Source organism: Pyrus communis, chromosome 1 (genome assembly GCF_963583255.1).
Source record: "Pyrus communis chromosome 1, drPyrComm1.1, whole genome shotgun sequence".
Classification (NCBI taxonomy): Eukaryota; Viridiplantae; Streptophyta; class Magnoliopsida; order Rosales; family Rosaceae; genus Pyrus; species Pyrus communis.
In genome coordinates this window covers 22,871,395-22,893,698 of record NC_084803.1, presented here as the reverse complement: position 1 = coordinate 22,893,698, position 22,304 = coordinate 22,871,395, and the positions used below count along the sequence as shown (strand labels likewise).

Sequence of the window (22,304 nt, the reverse complement as noted above, 5' to 3'; positions counted from 1 at the left end):
TGGGTTATGCATGCATTGTGCTTAGGAGTCGTTAATCAAACTTAATTAGCCAGCTTAACCTCGTGAGTATCGTTCTTCAGTAACGTTCAAGGCAGTTTCAGTTTTTTTGGGGGAGTGAGAAACAAAAATGTAAAAATTTGAAATTGGTTTTTTCTTTCAAGTGGCTGTTTGTTTGCTGAGAAAATTTAATTAATTAGTTTCTTTTTGTGACGATCCCTCCACTTTTTGGTTCCTCAGATTTATTACAAGCTGACAAAAAGCAAACCCGAAACGTCTATTAGTCAGATACAAATACATGGCTCCAGCGAGCAATTGGTTGTCCTTCTCTCTCATGTCTCCCATGGAAATGCTGAGGTCCTCTGAGTCCGATCAATCTCCCTTCGTCCCCTACGACGCGTCCTCCGCCGCCTCCCCCCAGTGCTTCCTCGACAACTTCTATGCCAGCAACGGTAAGTGGGTTCTTTCTCTTTTGTCCGATCGAGCTTTCTTTGTGCTCTGTTTGGTTGCCGAGAAAATAGTTTACAACCGGTTTGTGATAAGAGTTCACTGAGAAAATATGATTAAACAACATTTTTTTTTTTTTTTTGTCTTTAATCGCCGACTGAAATCTTATTTTTGGGTCACGTGAAAATCTGAAAAACTTGTCATCTGTTTGGCTGATGAGGGAGGTGAATCAGAGCAAAAGTACAAGAAATTTCTGTTTGGTTGGCGAGAAAATATAAATGTTCTCTCTATATCTCTAACTGCATGTGCGTAATAATCAGAGTTTTTGTTTTATTTTCCTTATTTTTTTAAGGGTGGCAAACGAACCCAAAATCCCAAGTGTTTTTCACAGACGGTGAGGATCAAAGAAAGCAACAAGGCCAGTCCGATTCGCCGAATCTGTCACCGTTCGTCGACCCACAGAGCCACACCCAGCACATCCCGAAGCTCGAGGACTTTCTCGGCGATTCGTCATCAATGGTGCGCTATTCCGATAGCCAAACAGAGACCCAGGACTCATCGTCCCTAACCCACATGTACGACCAGAGCTCCACCTACTTCGGCGGCGACCACCATCACCACCACCAACGGCAGGAAGATCTCAAGGCGATTACCGGGTTCCAAGCCTTTTCGACCAACTCGGGCTCAGAGGTGGAGGACTCCACGTCCATGGCCCGGACGACTCAGCATCAGCAGCAGCTCGCTTGCGCCGAGTTCGGGGGTCATTCCATTGAGTCGAACGGGAACGAGTTGGGGGTCTACAACTCCAGCTGCGCGACGAATGCTTTGTCGCTTGGAGTCACCACCAGTCAAAGCTCTTCCGATCAGAAGAAGGCCATTGTCGCCGTCGACAACGACGGCTCAAAGAAGATTGCTGATACTTTTGGTCAGAGGACTTCGATTTACAGAGGGGTCACCAGGTGAGAAGAAATCCATCCCATAATCCCATTTTTGTCATTTAATTAATTAATTATTGAATTAAAGTTGATATTTTCCATATTTAAAAAGGGGTTTCTGATTAAATTTGGTGGGAACGCAATGCATGCGTCTGGGAGGGAATAATTAAGGGAGTTGGGCTTTTAATAAATGTTGGGTTTTGGGCTTTTAAATCGACTTTCTGTGTTAATTGTGGGGTTTGAGGATTTGACTGATTAATTTAAGCTAATGAAAAAGTAAATAAAAATGGATAAAAAAAGTAGAAAGACTGTCTGCTACTCTGAATCTATCTGTGTGCATTTTTGGCGCAGACACCGGTGGACGGGTAGATATGAAGCGCATCTGTGGGATAACAGCTGTAGAAGAGAGGGTCAGGCCAGGAAAGGGCGTCAAGGTCTCTCTCTCTCTCTCTCTCTCTCTGCATTCTGTGTTCATAGATACAGTATAAAAACATGTGTAATTGTTTTCACTTATAGGTATGGAGATTTTCTAGTATGCTTTCGTATATCTATGTGTAGTCGTTAAATCTTTGGTCTGATGCGATAATGAAGATAAACGGTCAAAAATGTTTGTGTATATCATAGTCCAGAGCGTAATAGTATTTTCCTACACATAATGCATTAGAGTAAAAACTGTAGCACTGAAAAGAAGCTTGCATGCAAATGCAATATACACAGGCAAAACCAATGAAGGAAACCTTCTTTTTCATTAGTCTCGCATGATTGATTGATGCTGTTATCTATGTACCACAAATTGGTACGTTCGTTTACTGTTTCGTCTTTTCTGAGTTTACCATCTTTTCTTTTCTTTGGATAAAAATTCTCTCTCTTCCTTTTGTGAAGATTTTAGAGATTATTTTATCTTATATTATGCGTTTTTTTTTTATTATGTATATTCAATTTTAAATTAAAAAATTTAAAATAATTTTTAATCGGCAAATGAACGGGCACAATGAGGTAATTTTTGAATCCTCGCAAAAAGAATGCCGATAGGATCCTGTACCCTTTTCTTTTCATTTCTCTGATTATATTTCTTTCTTTCAATCAATCTTTGACATGATCAGATGGGCCGCCATTTTGTTCATCTGGGTTTTTAAATTTCCTTGCTTTGTTGTCTCACAGTTTCTTCCATCTCCTTCTTCTCCACCTGTGAATTTACAGAATTGCAGAGCTCAGCGACTCTGATATTTTTCTGACCACCTTCAACTTTTGCTTTTGCTTTTGCTTTCATCTCCCTCTCTCTACAATTTTGGGTTTGACTGGAGCACCCACTTGAATTGGTTATTATATTATACTCCTTTAACAACGCCGAAACTTGTTGAAAGTGACCTCCCTGGACTGGAGCCTGATAAAGTGCGAGACCTAGATTCTGGTCCATACTTGGTCAACTTGATGTGTGTAGTAGGATGGGGGATCCTCACATCTATCTGTTCATTATACATTATGCAATCAGTATTTATTAAATATTGATTATGTTTAATTTTAAATAAAATAATTTAAAATAATTTTTAACCACACGATATATAATAAATGTATAAGATGTAAAGATCTTTAAAATTCTCATAAAAAAAAGAAGGGAAAATTTGAAATAGGTCCAATTTTATAGGCTACCTTTTGAAACAGATTCAATTTTTAATGACTTTTAATTTTTGAAATAGATCTAATTTTTAGTTAATTTGATCTATATCAAAAAACTAGTAAAAAGAATTTGGATAGCTTCCAAATCCATGTATAGTTATTTGTACTATTGCCTGCGAGGTAAAAAGTTAGATAAATATTGGAGTGTAACTTTAGACAAGCTGAGTCCAAAAAGTAAAAGAGTAGTTGTGATTGGGACTTTTATCCATAATTTCACACTAATCGACATTAAATTTATTTAAATTATAATTAGTAGAATTCAAATTTAAGCGCAAAGTAGAGAGAAATTATTGTTTTAACTAACTTGATCAAGTTCAAATCTTCTAACATTATTTATTTTAGTTGAAAATTTTGACTGCTATTTAAGCTGATGTTGAATTCTTTTTACTTTTTGCATAAAATGTGGGATTATGGATATATTGCTGTCACTCAACCACTGATCCGGTTCTACAGTTTACTTGGGTAAGAAATTTATATTTATTAATTTAATTGGAGTAAAAATAAATTTACTTCTAATTATGTGACTTATATTTAAATGCTGATTAAACCTTGTGAAATTTTCAGGTGGATATGACAAGGAAGATAAGGCAGCAAGGGCTTATGATTTGGCTGCTCTCAAATACTGGGGTCCTACCGCGACCACCAACTTCCCTGTAATGCACAAAGAATTAATTCTAATATTTCGAATGTTCTTTTGTACTGAGAAGGTGGAGGGCAAAGTACTTAACAATTTGGTTTTCAAATTCTCAGGTTTCAACTTACAGCAAAGAACTGGAAGATATGCAGCATATGACCAAGCAAGAATTCATTGCCTCTCTCAGAAGGTTTGCTCTGACTGACCCCCTTGGGATTTGTTTTTTTCCGTATGTTATGCGGTTAATTAAACATTTCTCCCCAACTTTTCTCTTGCAGGAAAAGCAGTGGTTTTTCAAGAGGAGCTTCTGTTTACCGAGGGGTTACAAGGTCAGTACATCGATATTCAAATCATTCTTCGTTACAGTTTGTTTCTTAAACCCTGAACTGTTATATATGTATTACATAAGCAAGTTGTATTCCATTTATGCATTGTTTAATTCAATATTGCAGGCATCATCAACAAGGCAGATGGCAAGCAAGAATAGGCCGTGTTGCCGGGAACAAAGACCTATACCTTGGAACATTCGGTAACGACTTTAACCAGCATGTTTTGTTTTGATCTCTATGGTACTTTTTTGGCTTAAAATTACTTCACAGTGACATACTGATTACTTGAGACAAATTCAAGTCTCCTGAGTTGATCTTAATTTTGTTTCTCAAGCATGAATTCTTTAGATACCCTGATTGATTTGTTAGTTTTTATCTGGATTAGTCTGTTACCGCACCACATTGAAATTGGATGCTTCCTGGTCCTTGGAAGAGAATTATCCTGCACATTTTGATAATGTCCTGGCCTTTTATTGTGGACAGCTACTGAAGAGGAGGCTGCTGAGGCGTATGATATAGCGGCCATAAAGTTTAGGGGTATGAATGCGGTTACAAATTTTGAGATGAACCGATACGACGTTGAAGCTATTGGCAAGAGTTCTCTTCCTGTTGGTGGGGCAGCAAAGCGCTTAAAGCTCTCACTCGAAGCAGAAGAGCAGAGACCATCTGTGAACCATGATCAGCAGCATCCTCAATGCAGCATTGGGAGCAACATCAATTTCACTTCCATGCAGCCAGTTCAATCCATACCATGTGGGATCCCATACGATGCTGCAGCTGCCAACACTTACTATCACCACCTCTTCCACCAATTTCAACCCAACTACTATGGCGCGTCGGATTCAGCTGGACTGAACCCTAACGTTGCAACTCAGATGAGCATGATGCCGCAGCAGCCAGCTGAGTTTTACATTTGGCCTAATCACCAATCCCATTGATAAGAGTACCAAACAGTACTCGTCGGCAATAGGATTAAACAGGACTTGTTGCATTAGCATGTTAGCCGCTAACATTATCCGGCTGACCAACATCTGACCCTCACTCCAATCCACCTCTCAACCTTAGGATTTAGGATTAGGAAAGGCATAGGAGGTTTTTTGTTTGGAGGCTAAAGTTCTGGATAGACAGTAGGAAGCTGGGTTTTGTATCTAAGGTGGGAAATGTTGAATGTTGTTGTCCATTACTTTGTTTAAGAATTTTCTTTTGTTCCACGCTTGCATTCTCTTTGATTTTGTTCGTTCTTCTACTCCGCATATAATATATGAATTCGGATCAGATAAGGCCCGGGGCAGAGGTTCGAGCTGCCGATGGCCGGACTGGTTGTCGGACTGATCGGTAGGGCAAAAAACAAAGGACAACACAATGCACAACGCTCTAGCCAACCTGCCTAATCTGAATTTGCTACGACGATATTTCAACAACTTTGAACTAAAACAAAAGATTTTGAACTCGAGTGCAAAAAGAGATATGCTCTAACCAACTTGCCTAATCTAGGCCTGCTACAACAAAGGTTTATTCTGTATATTTTTACCATGAGAAAGAAAATTCACTATATACTGCTGCTCAACGAAAACAAATCTCACAAATATTACAAAAATATGGGCCTTTAAACCCGAAAAGTTAATACAATCCATCAAATCATACCAATCTCATGGGCTAGGATCCTAAGCGATCCAATCCTTGACGGGCCAAATCCGACCCGGAATCAACCGTCAAGGCCCGCTCAAATGCGTCTATGGCTTCATCCCTCATGCCCTTCCACTCGTAACACTGACCCAAAAGACAAAATGCCGTCGCATCCCCCTCCGCCCGACCCAGCTTGACCGCATCCACCAGGTCTTCAACCGCCGAGTCCACCCGGCGCCTCCGGTTCAGCCCGAGCTTCAACTCGGCCCTCTTCACCAAAGCGTCCCCGCGCTCCTTCTCCGAGAGTGACTTCACGCAAGGCGGCGACAGAGCCGCGTCGAGCGATTTCAGCGCGGAGGTTTTGTGCCCCAAGAGATCGAGTGACAGGGCTTTGAGGATGTGTGTGCCCGGGTCCCTGGGCGATAGAGACAGCGCCTTCTCGGCCTCGGTGAGGGCGTTTTTGGCGTGGGCCTGAGATTGGGCCTTGTGAGGAGTGGATCGGGCTCGGGTCAGGAGATGCGACCCGTGGACGAAGTGGCGGGTCGATTGGAGGTTGGCTCGGTTGTTGGTTCGGAGCTTGGTCAGGACGTTTCTGGAGAGATTGTGTATGGCGAAGAACATCGCTAGGGTTAGGATCAGAAGGCCGACCTGCAGCACTACCTCCGGTGTCATTAGATCGAACGGCGGTGACTGAATCCAATTGGATCTGGGTCGTTGATTTGAGTTTCGTACAGAGAACAGAGGCGAACTGAACCCTGGTGGTAAACTTACTGGTTGGTGTTTGCGTATAATGATGTGCAGGGTGCTTCTGCAAATATTTATTTTCGTTTGGGTCCCAAAATTTTCAATTATTACATTAATGAACCAATGCAAAGATTGAGTGACAAATTGATCAAGGAAAACATTCAACTTGATTCAGAATTGTTTACATGAAGAGAGAACATAAACACAGCCATCACGGGGTACACTTTGTTAAAAGTAACTTCCTTTTGCTAGATATTACGGTATGTTATGTTGTCAGGTTATCAATTCCAATCGTTCAACTAGTAGAGCGTCGGCTGCGTTCAACGTCCGAATGTACAATTTTCTAATTAATCGTTTCATAACATAACATACCATGCCACAACGATAACAAAATGCCACTTTTCCTAGTATTCTCTACAAATACGTAGCAATCAATCAACAGTTGCTTCAGTTCGAGTGCCTGAGGCAAGATACAGCAAAAGGGTACTACAATCCCAAAACTTTCACACTGATAGCTACAAAACGAGAGGCTGCAGGAGAAAGAGCAATGGCAGTCTACTGATCCAACACCAGTTGCCGGTAGCGGTTGAGATCGGTGAGGTAGTTCGAACAAGTGTAATCTTCCAAGTCACATGCCTCTAGGACCAGTGATCTCACTGCTGTAGACTTCTTTCTCAACTGATCTGCGACGCCATCCTCGCCCTTCAGTATCTGCACTACCTGCACGCTCACAAATTCTCAACATTCGTCAAACTTGCGTAACGGTTGGGCAGACAAATTAACTGGAAACAAGAAACTGATATCATACCCGATTCATGAATGGACGCTTTGTGGATTGATGACTGATGCACATTGAAGCCGTTACCATGGCTCTTTTCATCTCAATCGGATCATATGCATCCTCCAGCCGAGGATCTGCTAGTTTCTTCATATTATTCGCATCTAGAAGCGGCTTTGCCTATGTATAACACAAGAAAAATTGCCTATTGAACTTGCAATTTTATGATACATGGAGATGGGATTGAACTCATGATCTATCCTAATTCTAACGGCTTTTCCACTTCTGAATTTCGTAAAGGCAAAAGGGGCGTAAACACAGTAAGTTTTACATAACATTTGCTTACCCATATCACAAGGCTTTGCTGAGTTGAATCAACTGCACGCCGACCTGACAGGAGCTCCAGTAATAAAACCCCATATGCAAACACATCAGTCTTCTCGTCGACAATTCCATGCATGAAGTACTCTGGAGACAAGTACCTGAAACACATGAAGGTTCGTAAGCCTGAAAACGTATGACGAATGAAAGTTAGCAATCATAACAAACGAACAATTGAAACTGCGAGCTAACCCGAAGGTGCCTTCAATAGGGAATACAACATGGTGAGTCCATTTTTCCGGGAGCCACTTTGCTAGTCCAAAATCAGATATCTGCAATTACAGTTAAAGAGAACTCCGATTATGTTTAGAAAATCCATACATGAGAAGTTAACCAGACCTGAAGAACACAAGAAATACCTGAGCTTCATAATCTTCGGTTAGTAATATATTAGAGGCTTTGATGTCCCGGTGAATGATGCGCCTGTGGCATTCGTGATGGAGGTATCGCAGACCTTGTGCTATCCCAATTGCTATCTTAAACCTGACCTTCCAATCCATACATTCTGACGTACCTGATACACAGAATAGCTTCTCATCAGCGAAACTAGAACACGATACTGGAAGAAACAAACGGATTAAGAAAACGTAAACACAAATGCGGTACCAAAGAGTAGAGAAGCTAAGCTGCCATGTGGGGAAAATTGCAGGACAAGGTGCAAACCACCGTCGATGCCAAAGCCAAGTAGGCGAGCAGCATTCGGGTGTCTTATGTGTGCAATAATCCCAAGCTCTGCCAAGAAATCGCCAACTCGATCCTCGTTTTCCTTTTCGTTATCTTTCTTCATTAGCCTCTTTACTGCTACAACTGTTCCATTGTATAAGAACCCCTTATAAACTTCTGCTTGCCCACCTTTGCCAATCAGGTTCTCTGCCAAGGATTATGCATTCACAACTCAATAAGTGAACTAACCACTTCAATTATTCGCGCGGCCTAGATAAACTATAGATCATTTTCAGCTGTCAAAATAAATAGATGATGATAAAGAAAAACAAAAACATAAATTGGAAATATTTTGAAAAAATGGATCCAACAAAATAGTTAGTAGCAGTAAAAATCAGAATCGTGCCAAAGGTAAAGTCAATTGCAATGGCAACCTACATAATTACTTAGCATTAATATGAAGCCAGATTTTTCTTCCGTTTCTGATTTTCTTAAGAATTTTGTTGTCTATTGAATTTTATAAATAAATGGTACTGTTTTTGTTTGAAACAAGGGTAACGCAACCCCAAAATTTCACCTTTCATTTTAGTATGTTTTATCACTTTCCGGATGGGGATTATCACTTTTCCCATCGCTTTGCTCGATAATAAAAGGATTTTTTTTAATTATTTTTTGATTTTATATTATAAACGAGGTAGTTGAAACTATAAACCTAATCCTGGTTGGCTGAAACCATTATACTAGAGTAGTGTGGTAAAGCAGCCAGGTCCCACAATTGACTTCCAAACAAAATTTAGTCAAAAAGCTGGACTAAAAACCGAGAACGACTTACATAAAACAGAAACCGCCCCAACCGTCCTAATAATCCAAAATCTGATTCTATTCCCAAATGAATAACGTAATGGAAAACAATGGCTCACCAGGTTTGAAATTGCCAGTAGCAGCAGCAAGCTCAGCGTAATCAAAGTTCCTCCATGACGGCTTCGTAACCGACATCTCATCAGCGCCTTCCTCCTCCTCCTCCTCCTCGGTGCTCCAAATCCGTGCCAGTCTCCTCCTCAAGTTTCTCCTGGACAGTTCGTAGCTGGCAGCTAATATTGGAATGGTCGAAAACCGCCTCGCTGACTTCTTCTTCAAGGCATCGAACATTCCCTTGCCTCTCATCTGCAACCCGTTGCTGCGCATTAGCGTCCTGTGCTGGCCCATTGTCTTTTCGGAACAAGATGACGAGGCGCAGCTGCTGCCGCTGTAGTCTGAGTCGGTGACAGGGATATCCAACACGCCCCTCGGTGACGGGTCTTCCTCGCACGACTCCATCTTCCTCAGACCGCCTTGTGATTCTGATTCCATTTCTGGGTTTCCTTTAGTTTCTCCTACGGTCTCTGCCATTGCAATGCGCCACCAAATCGTTATGAAATGAACAAAACAAAAACAGAGCAAAAGCAAAACCAAGACAAATTTCTCACTATCTTAAGATTCCATGTTTTATTTTCGGTTTTTCAGGAACCAATATAACAACGAATGATTAGATTGGTTAGAATTTCGCAATTTAGTGCAATTTTGTAGAACAGCGCGCTCGTCCTTCTGCAACCCAATTTTGAGCAACAATTCTCGTAATTTAAATTAGATTAATTAGAACATCGCCTGAGTTAATAAATATATAGCGATGAAAGATTGAAAAATATAAAAACCCTTGAAGGGTTGCAACACAAGCCAAAAAAGGAAGAGGCGGAGGAGAAGCATATACAAAATTTTGTTCCTAAACTTTTCTTTTGCCTTTTCAGGTTGATACACCAAAACTTCCCATTCATTTTTCGCAGCCGATCAGCTTCCCTGCACCCGCCCACGCAGGGTCACAACAACCGACCGGCCGCCGCAAACACACAAAAAAAGGAAAAGTAAAAACAGAGGAGGGGCAGAGCATACCTTCCACCGCCATGGTTTAGGCTTCGCAGGGTTTCCCAAATTACAGGGTAGGAATTCCGGAATGGGACCCCACTAAACCAGAAGAATAAAGAAGAGGCCCTCCTGAATACAAAAGGAGGAAAAGACTCAACTACATTGAGTTGTGGAGGGAGGGAGACAGAGACAGAGACAGAGACAGAGACAGAGAGAAGGCAGGAGAATAAGAACAAAAAATGCAGAGGGCAAACTTTTAGAGAGAGAAGTAAAAATGGGATATCTTTAGGAGGTGGTTATTCTTGGAGGATCAATATAGGAAACCCAAATTCCCACCACAATTACCAACTTGGATGTCATTGGAATATATACACACAAATACCTACACACACACACAGATATATATATATATATATATATATATATATATATTTGTATATATATGTATATATATTTGTATATATATGTATATATTTTGCTATTTTTGTACACCTGCTCTTCTGTGTTTTGTTTTTGGATATGTTGTGCCCAAAACATCTTAATTATTTAAATGGTTTTTTATTTTATTTTATTGGGTAGTGATGTAATCGCAGCCGTTGCTTTCAGGGATCGTGATTTTTGCCGTGATGAGAGGGGGGAGTGGGGAGTTAACGAACCAAAGGGCGACTGCCAACGGATGTAATTTGTAATCCGTCTTATTTAGGAGCAAGTTAATTGAGTTTCCTGTTTTGTAAATTATTATCCATATAGTCTGTTAGACAAAGAATAAGAGATACGGTCTTGAATATGTCAACTCAGACAGAAATTTACACACAACAGCGTGTATACTTGTCTGTCTTTGTATCTCTTATCAGATTGTATAAGATACACTTTGGTCAAAGAAAGGTATTTCGTAAAAACAAATATTAATGTCAACCATAGATGACGTTTTACAATAGTTTTAGAAGACAATCATACTGCATGCATATGCACTCTAGTGCAGGTTTGGTTTCTAGCAATTCTCTTCCTCCTTAACAACTAACAATTAACCCACTAAAAGCAACTCTACCCCTAAGTGCGACAATTATTTCCTTAATGAACAATAATGCCCGAGTGCATCTTCACCCTGTTAACTGAATGCCGGGCCAATTAATAATAAAATTTTATTTTTCAAAAAATAAATAAAAAAGTAATCTTATCTTATTTTTCTTTTTCTTTTTTCTTTGGTTTGTTTTTGTCTCTTTTCCTCCCTCCTTCTTCTTCCCTCCCTCCCCTCTCCTTCCTTTTCTTCCTCCGTCTCTCCCTCCCCTCCCTTGTTTTCTCCGTCCATCCTTCCCCTCTCCCTCTTTTTCTTCCTCTCTCCATCCGTCCCTCCCTCGCTCCGTATGTCCTACTCTTTCTCTCTCCCCCTCTCAAAACTCAGAAATCATGGGAGCCATAGCCACTGACAAGGCCTCCCCAGCTTCCTTTCTCTACCCCAGAGAAGCCGGATTCCTCCACTTCGTCTTCTAATCCAAATTTCTCGACTGCAGGGAAGCCAGACTCCTCCCTCGCCATCGTCTCTTGTTCCGACACCTTGACCTGTAAATTTTTTTTTCATGATGATGTTAGCATGACGTCATATCGCCTCAGGCACAGAGGCAAACGAGAATGGCCCGATTGCTAGGTTTGGGAGGTTGGGCCCACCGAACAGCTCCATTGATTTGTGTGGGCTGGAACTGTTTTTGTTGGGGTTGGGGGTTTGAATCACAGAATTGCAAGGACAATCGGGAGGGGGTAGAACTGGTCTAATGCTATCGCTGTAATACAAAAATAATAATGTGAACGAAAGTTCGACGAATTCCTTACAAGAGTAAAATTACAATATATTGATTTTTCAAATAACAAAACTTTGACATGCGTAAAAAAGGAAATCCAAATTCTCTATACGGGTTTGTCAAGACATACAAGTAATATGAGTGTATTATTGTGTGGTGACGTGGTACAATTATTTTACATGTTATAATATGAGTCTCTAAAAGTGGCAAATAAATATGAATCATGTGTTAAAATTACAAAACCAAGTTTTGGAGATGTACGTAGTTGGCATTTCTTACATACATATGAATTTTTTATTTAAATTATGAGCAGAAAGGAGTCTAGATCATGTGTTAAAATGAAATGAAATGAAATATGTGCGGTGCGCATGCAAGAAGAAAAAGTAACAGCATGAGGTAGTTCAATCATGTAATATTAGACAAAGAGGCATTTTATGCCATCACTATATTCCGACAGGAGAAAGGTTTGGATAAAAGAGGTTTTTAGAGAGGTTCTCACGCTCAAGCCTCCTAATGAAGGTCGACACATAACATTGTCTACCAATTAAAATTTACATGTGATATGTAACAAATCACGTATTGGTGCTGGAAACCAAAATCCAAACGACAAAAATAGTCACTTAGTACTACGGTTTAGTGATATTTTTCTTCACTTGTAAATAAAAGTCTTAAATGATTCTATCCAAAGATAAATTTGAACGAGGCTAAGCCCATTTCCTTTCTTTAGCGAAAATAATATTGATTGTTCCACAAAAAAAAAAAGGGGGCAAAAGTAGGTTCTTCATGACCCATCTGAAAGTGGTGCAGCCTATGTTTTAACAACATAATTACGAGAGAGTGATTGTTTATTCTTAACGGTGAACAAAACTCACAAAGAGATCTTCTATAAGATCTTATTGCCAAACTCATCCAATCGTAATCGAGGAACTATTATATGAAAACTCTTGACTTCTCTGAAAATATGATTACTTGTCTAGTAGGAAATATACTTTTACAAATGAGTAGCAACTGTAGCATAAGAACAATTGTTAAAATTATCATATATGTAAGAAAATCGAGCAAGTCTTTTTTGAGTATTTAGATGATTTCGTAGTAGTAGTAAAGTCATGTAAAAAGTTTAGGACCTATTTAGCGCTGTACTTGAATTCAACGTTTTAACTTCAAAACACTTTTCAAGTTTTAGGTATTTAAAACTTGTTTTGTCGGATTACTTTCAAAAACTAAACTCAAAACTAACTTAAAAATATAACATATTCTTTAAAGACACCAAAATTGAGTTTTTAGAATTTTTAAAACTTAAAAAGTCACTTCTTTCTTTTCCCTCTTTCCTCCCCTCTCACTCCAAATCTCTCTCTCTCCTACCCTTTTTTTATCTTTTTTCTCTCCTCAAATCCCCTCTCTTCGTTCCCTCTCTTCTTTCTCTCTCTCCTCCTCTTCTCTATCTCCTCCAATCCTTTTTGTTCCTTCTCTTTCCTCTGATCATCTCTTACCTTTTTCTCCTCCTCTCCTCCGAGCCTCTCTTCTTAGATCTCTTTGTCCAGTTTAAGTTTTAAGAATTAAAAACAATTTAAATCTCATGCAAAACAAGTTTTTAAGTCTTAAAGAGAATTGTTTTCAAGAGATGTTCTTAATAAATGTTTTGAAAAATGATGAATTTTTTTTAATAGGATATCAAATAGGCCCTTAATTTCTGGAGGTAATTTGAGTTTCCAAGCAGTCTTAACAAAAAAACAAAAAAAAAAAAAAAAAAAAAAAAATTTCCCATCAGAAGATGGTCTGTATTAGGTGCACATATCTTTCATGACATTTATTGGCCAAGATCTCTTTCTACAAGTTCAGGTGATGATGAGAAAAAGAAAATGTGATAGATTATAGGTTGGATCTCATTTCATATGTCAAAAAAGAAAATTTGAGGGTGTAAAAGTTTGGAACTAAGAAATTCATTTTTTACATCGAAAAGATAAGGAACACCATACTAAGTTACTAACACAAATAAAATTAGAAAATTCCATTAATTTCAACGTGATTTTTTTAATCAACAAAAAAAAAAATCGAATTCAAGACCTTTTACCAAATATCTAGATAAATATTATGTATAATTTTTCCACTAACTAAAACTTCAAAGTTCAAGCCCACTAAATATGTTTTTGTGAAAGCTGCTGATGTATAACTATATAAATTCAAAGAAATAAACATTTTTCGTGTATTTGAAATATTCGAGAAATGTGAATGTTTTTCAGTAAAACGTCTTCTTTGAAAAAGTGGACATATGCAGTTGACTCCCAATTCAATCCATTATCTTGCTATTAAAGTCGTGATTTACTTGACAAATGTTGATATGCGTAATTGTGATATTTAATTAGTAATGTAACGAAGATTAAATTTTGTAAATTAAATAACATAAAAATTAATGATTGGATTATTATTTAAGTTTTGATAAACGAGCTTATTTTTATTGATGACAAATAATTTAGTTTGCAAAGTTTGTCTACAAGCTTAGTCTCTCTAGCATTACCCAGCTGCTGATTGGGTTAATACTTAACCAGCTATCGTCTATTTTTGTCTACAAATTTTGTCCAAATAACATGAAAATTGATGATTGAGTTATTATTTAACCAGCTATCATCTTTCTTTTTTTTTTTTTTTTTTTTTTTTTCATATCAACCATTTGTGTACTACTTATTAAAACAAAACTTAACAACATAATAGACCTAAATTAAGTCAGTGGTTAGAACAGTGTGACCGTACTTTCGTGATATGACTAAGCACGATATATTGCAATTAAAGTTAGGGTGATGTTATTTACATACTCATGTTTACCTCTCACACACTCCTTATTAATTTTTGTCATTTAATATTTTTTTTTCTTTCAATGCATTCGATTCGACAGCTAAAAATTGAAAGAAATGTGTAAGAGGTAAAAATAGGTGTGGATAGCACCACCCTTAAAGTTAATTGATATGTCAAATGATGTTGTCACCATCATAAGCAATAAGCACAAACATTATAGTTAAGTGGGTGAACTAAACCCGTTAATATGACTTAGTTGGGAAACGGTTTTACATTAGACATAACATACATTATGGCCATAACCCAACAAGACTCACCAACCTCACCAATTAAGTGGGAAATGTCACTTCAGTAAGACAAGTGCGTTTAACTGAATTCCTTTCATGTCTTCAAACTACTTGGTAGATCCGTTACAAGATATCAACATAAATAATGTAATCCAACAACCAGATTTATACATGATTCCTATTTTAAAGGGTTTAAGAAACACAAGGGAGTGAGTGAAACAGATTTATATGATTTCTCACCTCAACTTTCACTTGCTATCTAATTTCTGACCGGTTTGGTGCTCTAAAATTCATAGTGGGACACCAACCCAGATATAACAAATAAAATATGAGAGAGAGAGAGAGAGAGAGAGAGAGAGAGAGAGAGAGAGAGGAGCTTAGGGATGATACCAATCTACGTGGGTTAGTTGAGGGATGGTTAGCATGGCTTTCCATTAGTTTTAGGTCTTTCACAGTGTGACTGAGCTTGACTCAAATAAAGAATCAAACGCATTGAGTTTATTCTTTTATACTTTTAGGCTTTCACAGCAGTGTAAGTGAGTTTGACTCATACATACAAGAATCAGACGCATTGAGTTTGATTCTTACAACATAATTGTTACGGTGGCGTTAGTTTAATAGATATAAATTTTATCTATTAATTTTGGGATTACTCTACTATTTGGTTATTCTATTCTCTTCCTAAAAATGTGTCATCTATTGTATAAAAAAAACAAATTCATAAGTTTAATGTATGAAATTGGTACCAGAGGAATATCCTGCAATTAAAAATCCATATATGTGCTTGTCTTTATGTAACCTTGCCTTACACGAGATAAACTTCTTTGGGCTTCACAAAATGGCAGCTCCTCCTGAGCTTATCACCTTGTGGCACCGAGAACAAATCATGCAAATGTTGTTATGATGATGAAGTTGATGCAAATATGGATTCCATGTCTAGTCAGTTTCACCAGTCAAACACTTGAAGAATGAAACTGACGTGAATCCAAAAGGGGTCAGTTTAAAGATTTGAAACTTGGAAAACTTGACCAAAAACACAAAACAAAATCACAAAGACAATACAACCCAAATATGCAACAATTTGAGTGTTAAGTGCATGAATGTGATTTTGTGGCTGGGGTTTCAAGTAAGAACACAAGAGGCAGCTACAAGCTTGAAAACACTCTTGATATAAAGTATGAATCTCCTAGCCACAAACTTAAAACAAAATCACAAAGACAATGATACCCTAATATACAATGCTTTGGGTGATTAGTGCATGAATGTGATTTTGTGGGAAAAGGTTTCTAATAAGGAACACCAAGAGGCAGCTCAAATGACACACCCCGACCGAAATCAGGGCGTGCTGGCTGTCAAGTGAGGGTGACGTAACCATGTGCACAATACAGAAGCAAAAAATATAATAAAAGTACGAATAAATCAAAACCAAACTACACACAAAGTAGTTAACACACAAGTGCAAAAGTAAGTGTGAAAGAAACAATACTCAGAGCACAGAAAACCTAGTGCAGTCCAGAGAAACAAACACTAACTAAACACACCCAGAGGTGGTCTTACACTGGTGGTAATCTATCAGATATGCCATGGATTCCTTGTAAGCCACCAAAAGAGCAACCCAAACTAGAACCTGGAGGGGCGCAAAACAGAAAGTGTGAGTGGGCAAAAACAAAGTTTTTCAAAATCATTTCATTAACAAAAGTTCTAACCCCTCACCGTAAAACCTGTGTAGTTTCCCAGAAAATAGAATATACACATATATCGAAAACATGCTTAGAAATATGCCATGTTGAATGCCTCTACATAAACTGTAAGTAACCCAGGTAATGTCAGTCAATGCAATGTAATATGTTAGCTGTAGTCACCTAACATGACCTGTACGGCTGAATCTAGAGCTCAAATCTCCAACTCACTAACTGTACCTGCACACAAGTTGGAACCACCTAAAGTGGTCTGTACGACAGGACTGGGTGTAAATAAATACGCTCAAGTGCTACGATCACGTGAAGACTGGGTGAATAATAGCGGGTCACCTACAAGTCGGAACCACCTAAAGTGGTCTATACGACAGGACTGTGCACCTAGCTTGGATCCAGGTGAACATCACGTGAAGGACTGTGCCCTACTCTGGGCGGGAGCACTAGCACCGAGGGTGCAGGTTATGAGCTCTCTATGTATCTCATATAACCACTACGTCACACTATAAACTATAACTTAACTGGCACTTACTTGTACATCCGCAGGACCAAACATACATATATGCAACTACTAATGCATAAATAAATAGGCAAACGCAATGCATGGCATTTAAAACATATAAACATTCCATATCATTTTTTGGGAAAACCACAGTATATAGGTATATACGAAAAACCAAAAGCCCAATCACTGGTATGTGGAAGGGTCGTAACCCCTTTGCCTCGAGTGACTGCGCTCGTCCTCGGGATAGGTCTCACTTATATGCGAAACAACTATAAAAACGTCAATTTAAAGCACATAACCAAAACTAGATAATAACTTCTCATACAATGCTCAAATGGGGTGTGTGAATACACCAACGTGATCTACTTAACCTCACGAACATCCCCATAGTTTTAAAATAATTTTCCGACCTCCCACGGGTTGCCACACCCCAGCCAAGGCACTGCCAAATGCGCCGACCATGTGCGGGCACGTGCCTGGCACACGTGTGGCAACCCTAACGGCGTTAGGGAATATTCCGTTAAAACTAACAGATTTCGTTAAATTTAACCTGATGCCGTTAAGAATATTCCATCCAAACTAACGGAATATTCCGCCTTCTTCTCCGGCACACCTCCGGTGCCGTCGCCATTGCTGGAAAACAGGAAAATTTTCAAACCTTCGTTTCTCACTTATTTTTCAACCAAATTTCATGAAATTGGTACCAAAATGAAGCTTACAACAAGTAGAACAAAACCTTACCACTTTCAAGCCCTGAAATCCATGAAATCTCGCCGTAGAAACTTTGCAAAATCTGGCCAAACCTGTAACTCACAATCCCGACGTCCAAATCCTTCCAACGAACCACCCTGAGCTTCTTAAGGACCTCACTAAGCTTCCTACAAGCTTCAAATTCCTTGAACAACAACATTTCACTTGTGCATGAACAGCGACCAAAACGGAGATTCCTGGTTCGACGTGAAATCGAAGGAATTCATACCCAAAATTGATATGGTTAAACTCGTATAGTCCTCACGAACACAAAGGTATAGTTTTCCACCTCGATCTACAATGTTTTCATGGGTTTTGGGTCTTGTCCGTACGAAGAAAGAAGAAGAAGAGAGAGAGAGAGTCTTCGGGACATAGAAGGTATACGGGAGAAGGTGATGGAGATGAGGATGGATGTGTGGCTCAGATGTAACCAACCAAGCCCTCAAAATAACCACACAAATGACAAATAACCACTAGAAGCAAAAACGTCATTCCACACCTGTGGTACGAATAATTCGGGACGGGTTATCACAACCTACCCACCTTAATAAAATTTCGTCCCGAAATTCAAAACAACTCAAACTAACCACTAGTGATCAAAGAATAACCAAGGATACAAATCTCTCATCCGATCTTCTGTCTCCCAAGTAGCCTCATCCGCTGAGTGATTCCTCCACAAAACTTTCACTAAACTCACAGTCTTGTTCCTCAGAACATTTTCCTTCCAATCCAGAATCGTTACATGTTCCTCATCATAAGTTAAATTCGGATTAATTTCCAATGGCTGAGGAGGTTTCACATGCGACGGATTCACAATGTAATGACGAAGCATAGACACATGAAAAACATTATGCACTTTAGCCAGCTTAGAAGGCAACTCAAGTCTGTAAGCCACTTCACCAACTCGCTCGGTGATCATATACGATCCGATATACCTGGGACTTAGCTTACCTTTCTTTCTGAACCGCACTACTCCTCTCTACGGTGACAACTTCAAAAACACCCAATCACCCACTTCATACACTCTGTCAATAGCATGCCGGTCCGCTAAGCTCTTTTGTCAATCCTGGGCCGTCTTCAGGTTAAACTTAATTACCTAAACATTTTAAGTAGTCTCATCTACAATCTCAAGGCCCACCAAAACTCTTTCTCCGACCTCTGACCAACACAATGGTGTACGACAAGATTTACCATACAGTGCTTCAAATGGGGACATGCCGATACTCGAATGAAAGCTGTTATTGTAGGAAAATTCCATTAAATCCAACCGTTTGTGCCAAGCATCGCCAAACTGTAACACCGAAGATCTCAACATATCCTCCAACATCTGAATAGTTCTCTCTGATTGTCCGTCTGTCTGAGGATGATATGTCGTACTATAGAGTAATCTCATACCCAAAGCTTCCTGAAAAGCCACCCAAAATTTAGAAGTAAATCTTGGGTCACGATCCGAGACAATACTCACTGGAACACTATGGTACTTCACGATCTTCGATATGAATAATTCAGCTAATCGGCCCAAAGAATAATTTTCCCTCACTGGAATAAAATGCGCTGACTTAGTAAGCCGATCAACTATCACCCAAATGCCGTCAAAACCATTATGTGTACGAGGAAGCTTGTACACAAAATCCATAGTAATATTTTCCCATTTCCACTCTGGAACGGGAAGCGGCTGCAACAACCCAAACGACTTCTTCCTTTTAGCTTTAACTTGTTGGCAAATGGCACACCTACTCACATATTCATCTATCTCTCTTTTCATACCCGGCAAATAATAAAATGGTTGAATGGTATGATACATTTTAGTAGCTCATGGATGCATCGCATAAGCTGAGATATGCACTTCATCAAGAATTGCTTTCTTTAATTCCAAATTATTTGGCACAAACATTCTACTCTCCTGCATAAGCATGTCATCCGATTCATGAACTCTGAGGTCTTTCCTTTTCCCCTGATTCCTTGCTTGAATTATTTCCTAGGTTTCTTCATCAACCATCTGGGCTTCAAGTACACGATCAATTAAAATCGGCCTAACTTCAAAATTAGCAAGTAAAGCTACCTCCTGATCTTCTACCTCTAACCTCACTCCAGTTGATCTCAAGTCTGCCAGAAGAAGAACACGACTAGTGTACAACGCATTGATACGGCCCTGAGATTTTCTGCTAAGTGCATCAGCTACCACATTCGCACGACCAGGGTGATAATCAATCGTGCAATCATAATCACTAAGCAGTTCCAACCACCTCCACTGACGAAGATTAAGATCCCTCTGGGTGAAAAAGATATTGAAGACTCTTATGATCTATAAAGATCTTGCATTTTTCTCCATAAAGATAATGTCTCCACATCTTCAAAGCAAAGATAATGGTTGTTAACTCTAAATCATGCGTAGGGTAATTCAACTCATGAGGTTTTAATTATCGTGCATCATAAGCAATCACCCTATCATGTTGCATCAGTACACATCCCAGACCATTTAAGGAAGCATCACTGTAGACTTCGAAATTACCACTATCATCCGGGAATGCCAAAACAGGTGCATAAGTGAGACAATACTTCAATTGCTGAAAACTCCGCTCACAATTATCATCTCACTCAAATTTAACATCCTTCCTCGTTAACCTCGTCAATGGTAAAGCAATCACGAAAAAATCCTTTACAAACCACCGGTAATAGCCTACTTAGCCAAGAAAACTCCTCACCTTAGTGACGGTTCATGGTTGCTCCCACTTCTCCACTGCTGCTACCTTTTGAAGATCCACCAAAATACCTTGAGCAGATATGACGTGTCCCAAGAATGCCACTTGATCTAACCAAAATTGGCACTTGCCAAACTTAGCATATAGTTGGTGTTCCCTTAACCTTTTCAACACCAAAGTAAGATGTCGAACATGCTCAGATTTAGACCTAGAGTATACCAGGATATCGTCAATGAAGACAATGACAAACCTATCCAAATACGGCTGGAATACTCGGTTCATCAGATCCATAAAAGCTGCTGGTGCATTCGTCAATCCAAATGGCATTACCAGAAACTCGTAATGACCATAACGAGTTATGAAAGCTGTCTTAGGGACATCCTCACTACTGATCTTCAACTGATAATAACCAGACCTCAAATCAATCTTGGAAAATACACAAGCACCTCAAATCTAATCAAACAAATCATCTATAAGCGGCAATGGATAACGGTTTTTAATTGTTAGCCGATTCAATTGCCAATAATCAATGCATAGCCTCAAAGTCCCGTCTTTCTTCCTCACAAACAACACTGGAGCTCCCCAGGGTGAAGTACTAGGCTGAATAAAACCTTTATCCCCTGTAACTGGACATTCAATTCCCTCAACTCAGCAGGAGCCATACGATAAGGAGTCAAGGATATAGGATTAGTACCTGGAAGCAAATCAATGATGAACTTCACATCTCTGTCTGGTGGCAATCCAGGTAAATCGTTAGGGAAAACATCAGGAAAATGCCTGACTACCCTTACATCATCCACACTACTAGGAGCAACATCATTCAACACCACATGAGCTAAGTATCCCTGACACCCTTTTGATAACAACCTTTTTGTTCGCACAGTAGAAATAACGCCATGTCTCACCCCACTCTGCTCCCCTACAAATGTAACCACAGGTAATCCAGGATGATAGAAGGTAACTATTTTCCTGTAGCAATCAATATTGGCACGATTAAAATGCAACCAATATGTGCCCAAAATCACATCAAAATCAACAATATCTAACGGGATAAGGTCAGCTGGCATAACAACATCCTCCACCATCACTGGACATCCTGGATAGACACAATCAACAATACATCTTTCCCCTCTAGGCATAGCAAACTCTAAATCATACCCTAGAGATGTAGGGTGAGGTTGCGTCACTTGAGCAAATGTATGAGAAATAAAATAATGTGTAGCACCACAGTCAATCAATACTCTAGCAAAATAACCAAGGATATTTAACGTACCCATGATCAAGTCTGGATTATTCTGAGCATCCTGCAGAGAAATATTGTGGATACGCCCCTGGGTCTGCTGTCGTCCACCACGACCTCTACTAGTTTGACCACCACGACTCTGCACATTACGCCCCTAACTAGGCTGACCAGACTACCTTGAAGATCCCGCACTACTAGTAGCAATCTCTCCCTGCTGAGTCTGTCCTCCCTGGTACCACTGAGATCCACCCACTGGAATAGGAGGATACGACATATAACCACCTGAAAACTATGGATACCTACTCTAAGAATAAGGATCTTGAGGATATGAATACTATCCTGGAGCATAAGGAATGACATCACCATGATAAAAGTAGGCACCACCATGACTTATCTGCCCGAAACTATAAGGGCCTGGGACCTGCTG

At 39.4% G+C, this 22,304-nt stretch overlaps 3 protein-coding genes across 3 annotated transcripts; 1 reads left to right on the top strand and 2 right to left on the bottom strand.

Annotated features, from left to right (window-relative positions):
- Positions 1–222: 222 nt before the first annotated feature.
- On the top strand, positions 223–5,181 carry LOC137717825 (AP2-like ethylene-responsive transcription factor AIL6). Its single transcript, XM_068457313.1, has 9 exons — positions 223–449; positions 797–1,403; positions 1,731–1,813; positions 3,510–3,518; positions 3,621–3,709; positions 3,807–3,880; positions 3,969–4,019; positions 4,143–4,219; positions 4,503–5,181. Exons 1-9 carry the CDS (start codon positions 296–298, stop codon positions 4,955–4,957), a joined length of 1,599 nt encoding a protein of 532 aa, XP_068313414.1. The 5' UTR covers positions 223–295; the 3' UTR covers positions 4,958–5,181.
- A 358-nt stretch (positions 5,182–5,539) lies between these two features.
- Positions 5,540–6,591, bottom strand: LOC137745663 (uncharacterized). Its single transcript, XM_068485662.1, has one exon. The coding sequence runs from the start codon at positions 6,315–6,317 to the stop codon at positions 5,676–5,678; it is 642 nt and encodes a 213-aa protein (XP_068341763.1). The 5' UTR covers positions 6,318–6,591; the 3' UTR covers positions 5,540–5,675.
- Positions 6,592–6,605: 14 nt separating this feature from the next.
- LOC137745655 (receptor-like cytosolic serine/threonine-protein kinase RBK1) lies at positions 6,606–10,451 on the bottom strand. Its single transcript, XM_068485650.1, has 8 exons — positions 10,138–10,451; positions 9,132–9,593; positions 8,155–8,418; positions 7,908–8,062; positions 7,741–7,820; positions 7,514–7,649; positions 7,198–7,347; positions 6,606–7,109 (listed from the first exon to the last, which is right to left on the bottom strand). The coding sequence occupies exons 1-8, from the start codon at positions 10,148–10,150 to the stop codon at positions 6,945–6,947; spliced, it is 1,425 nt and encodes a 474-aa protein (XP_068341751.1). The 5' UTR covers positions 10,151–10,451; the 3' UTR covers positions 6,606–6,944.
- Positions 10,452–22,304: the final 11,853 nt, after the last annotated feature.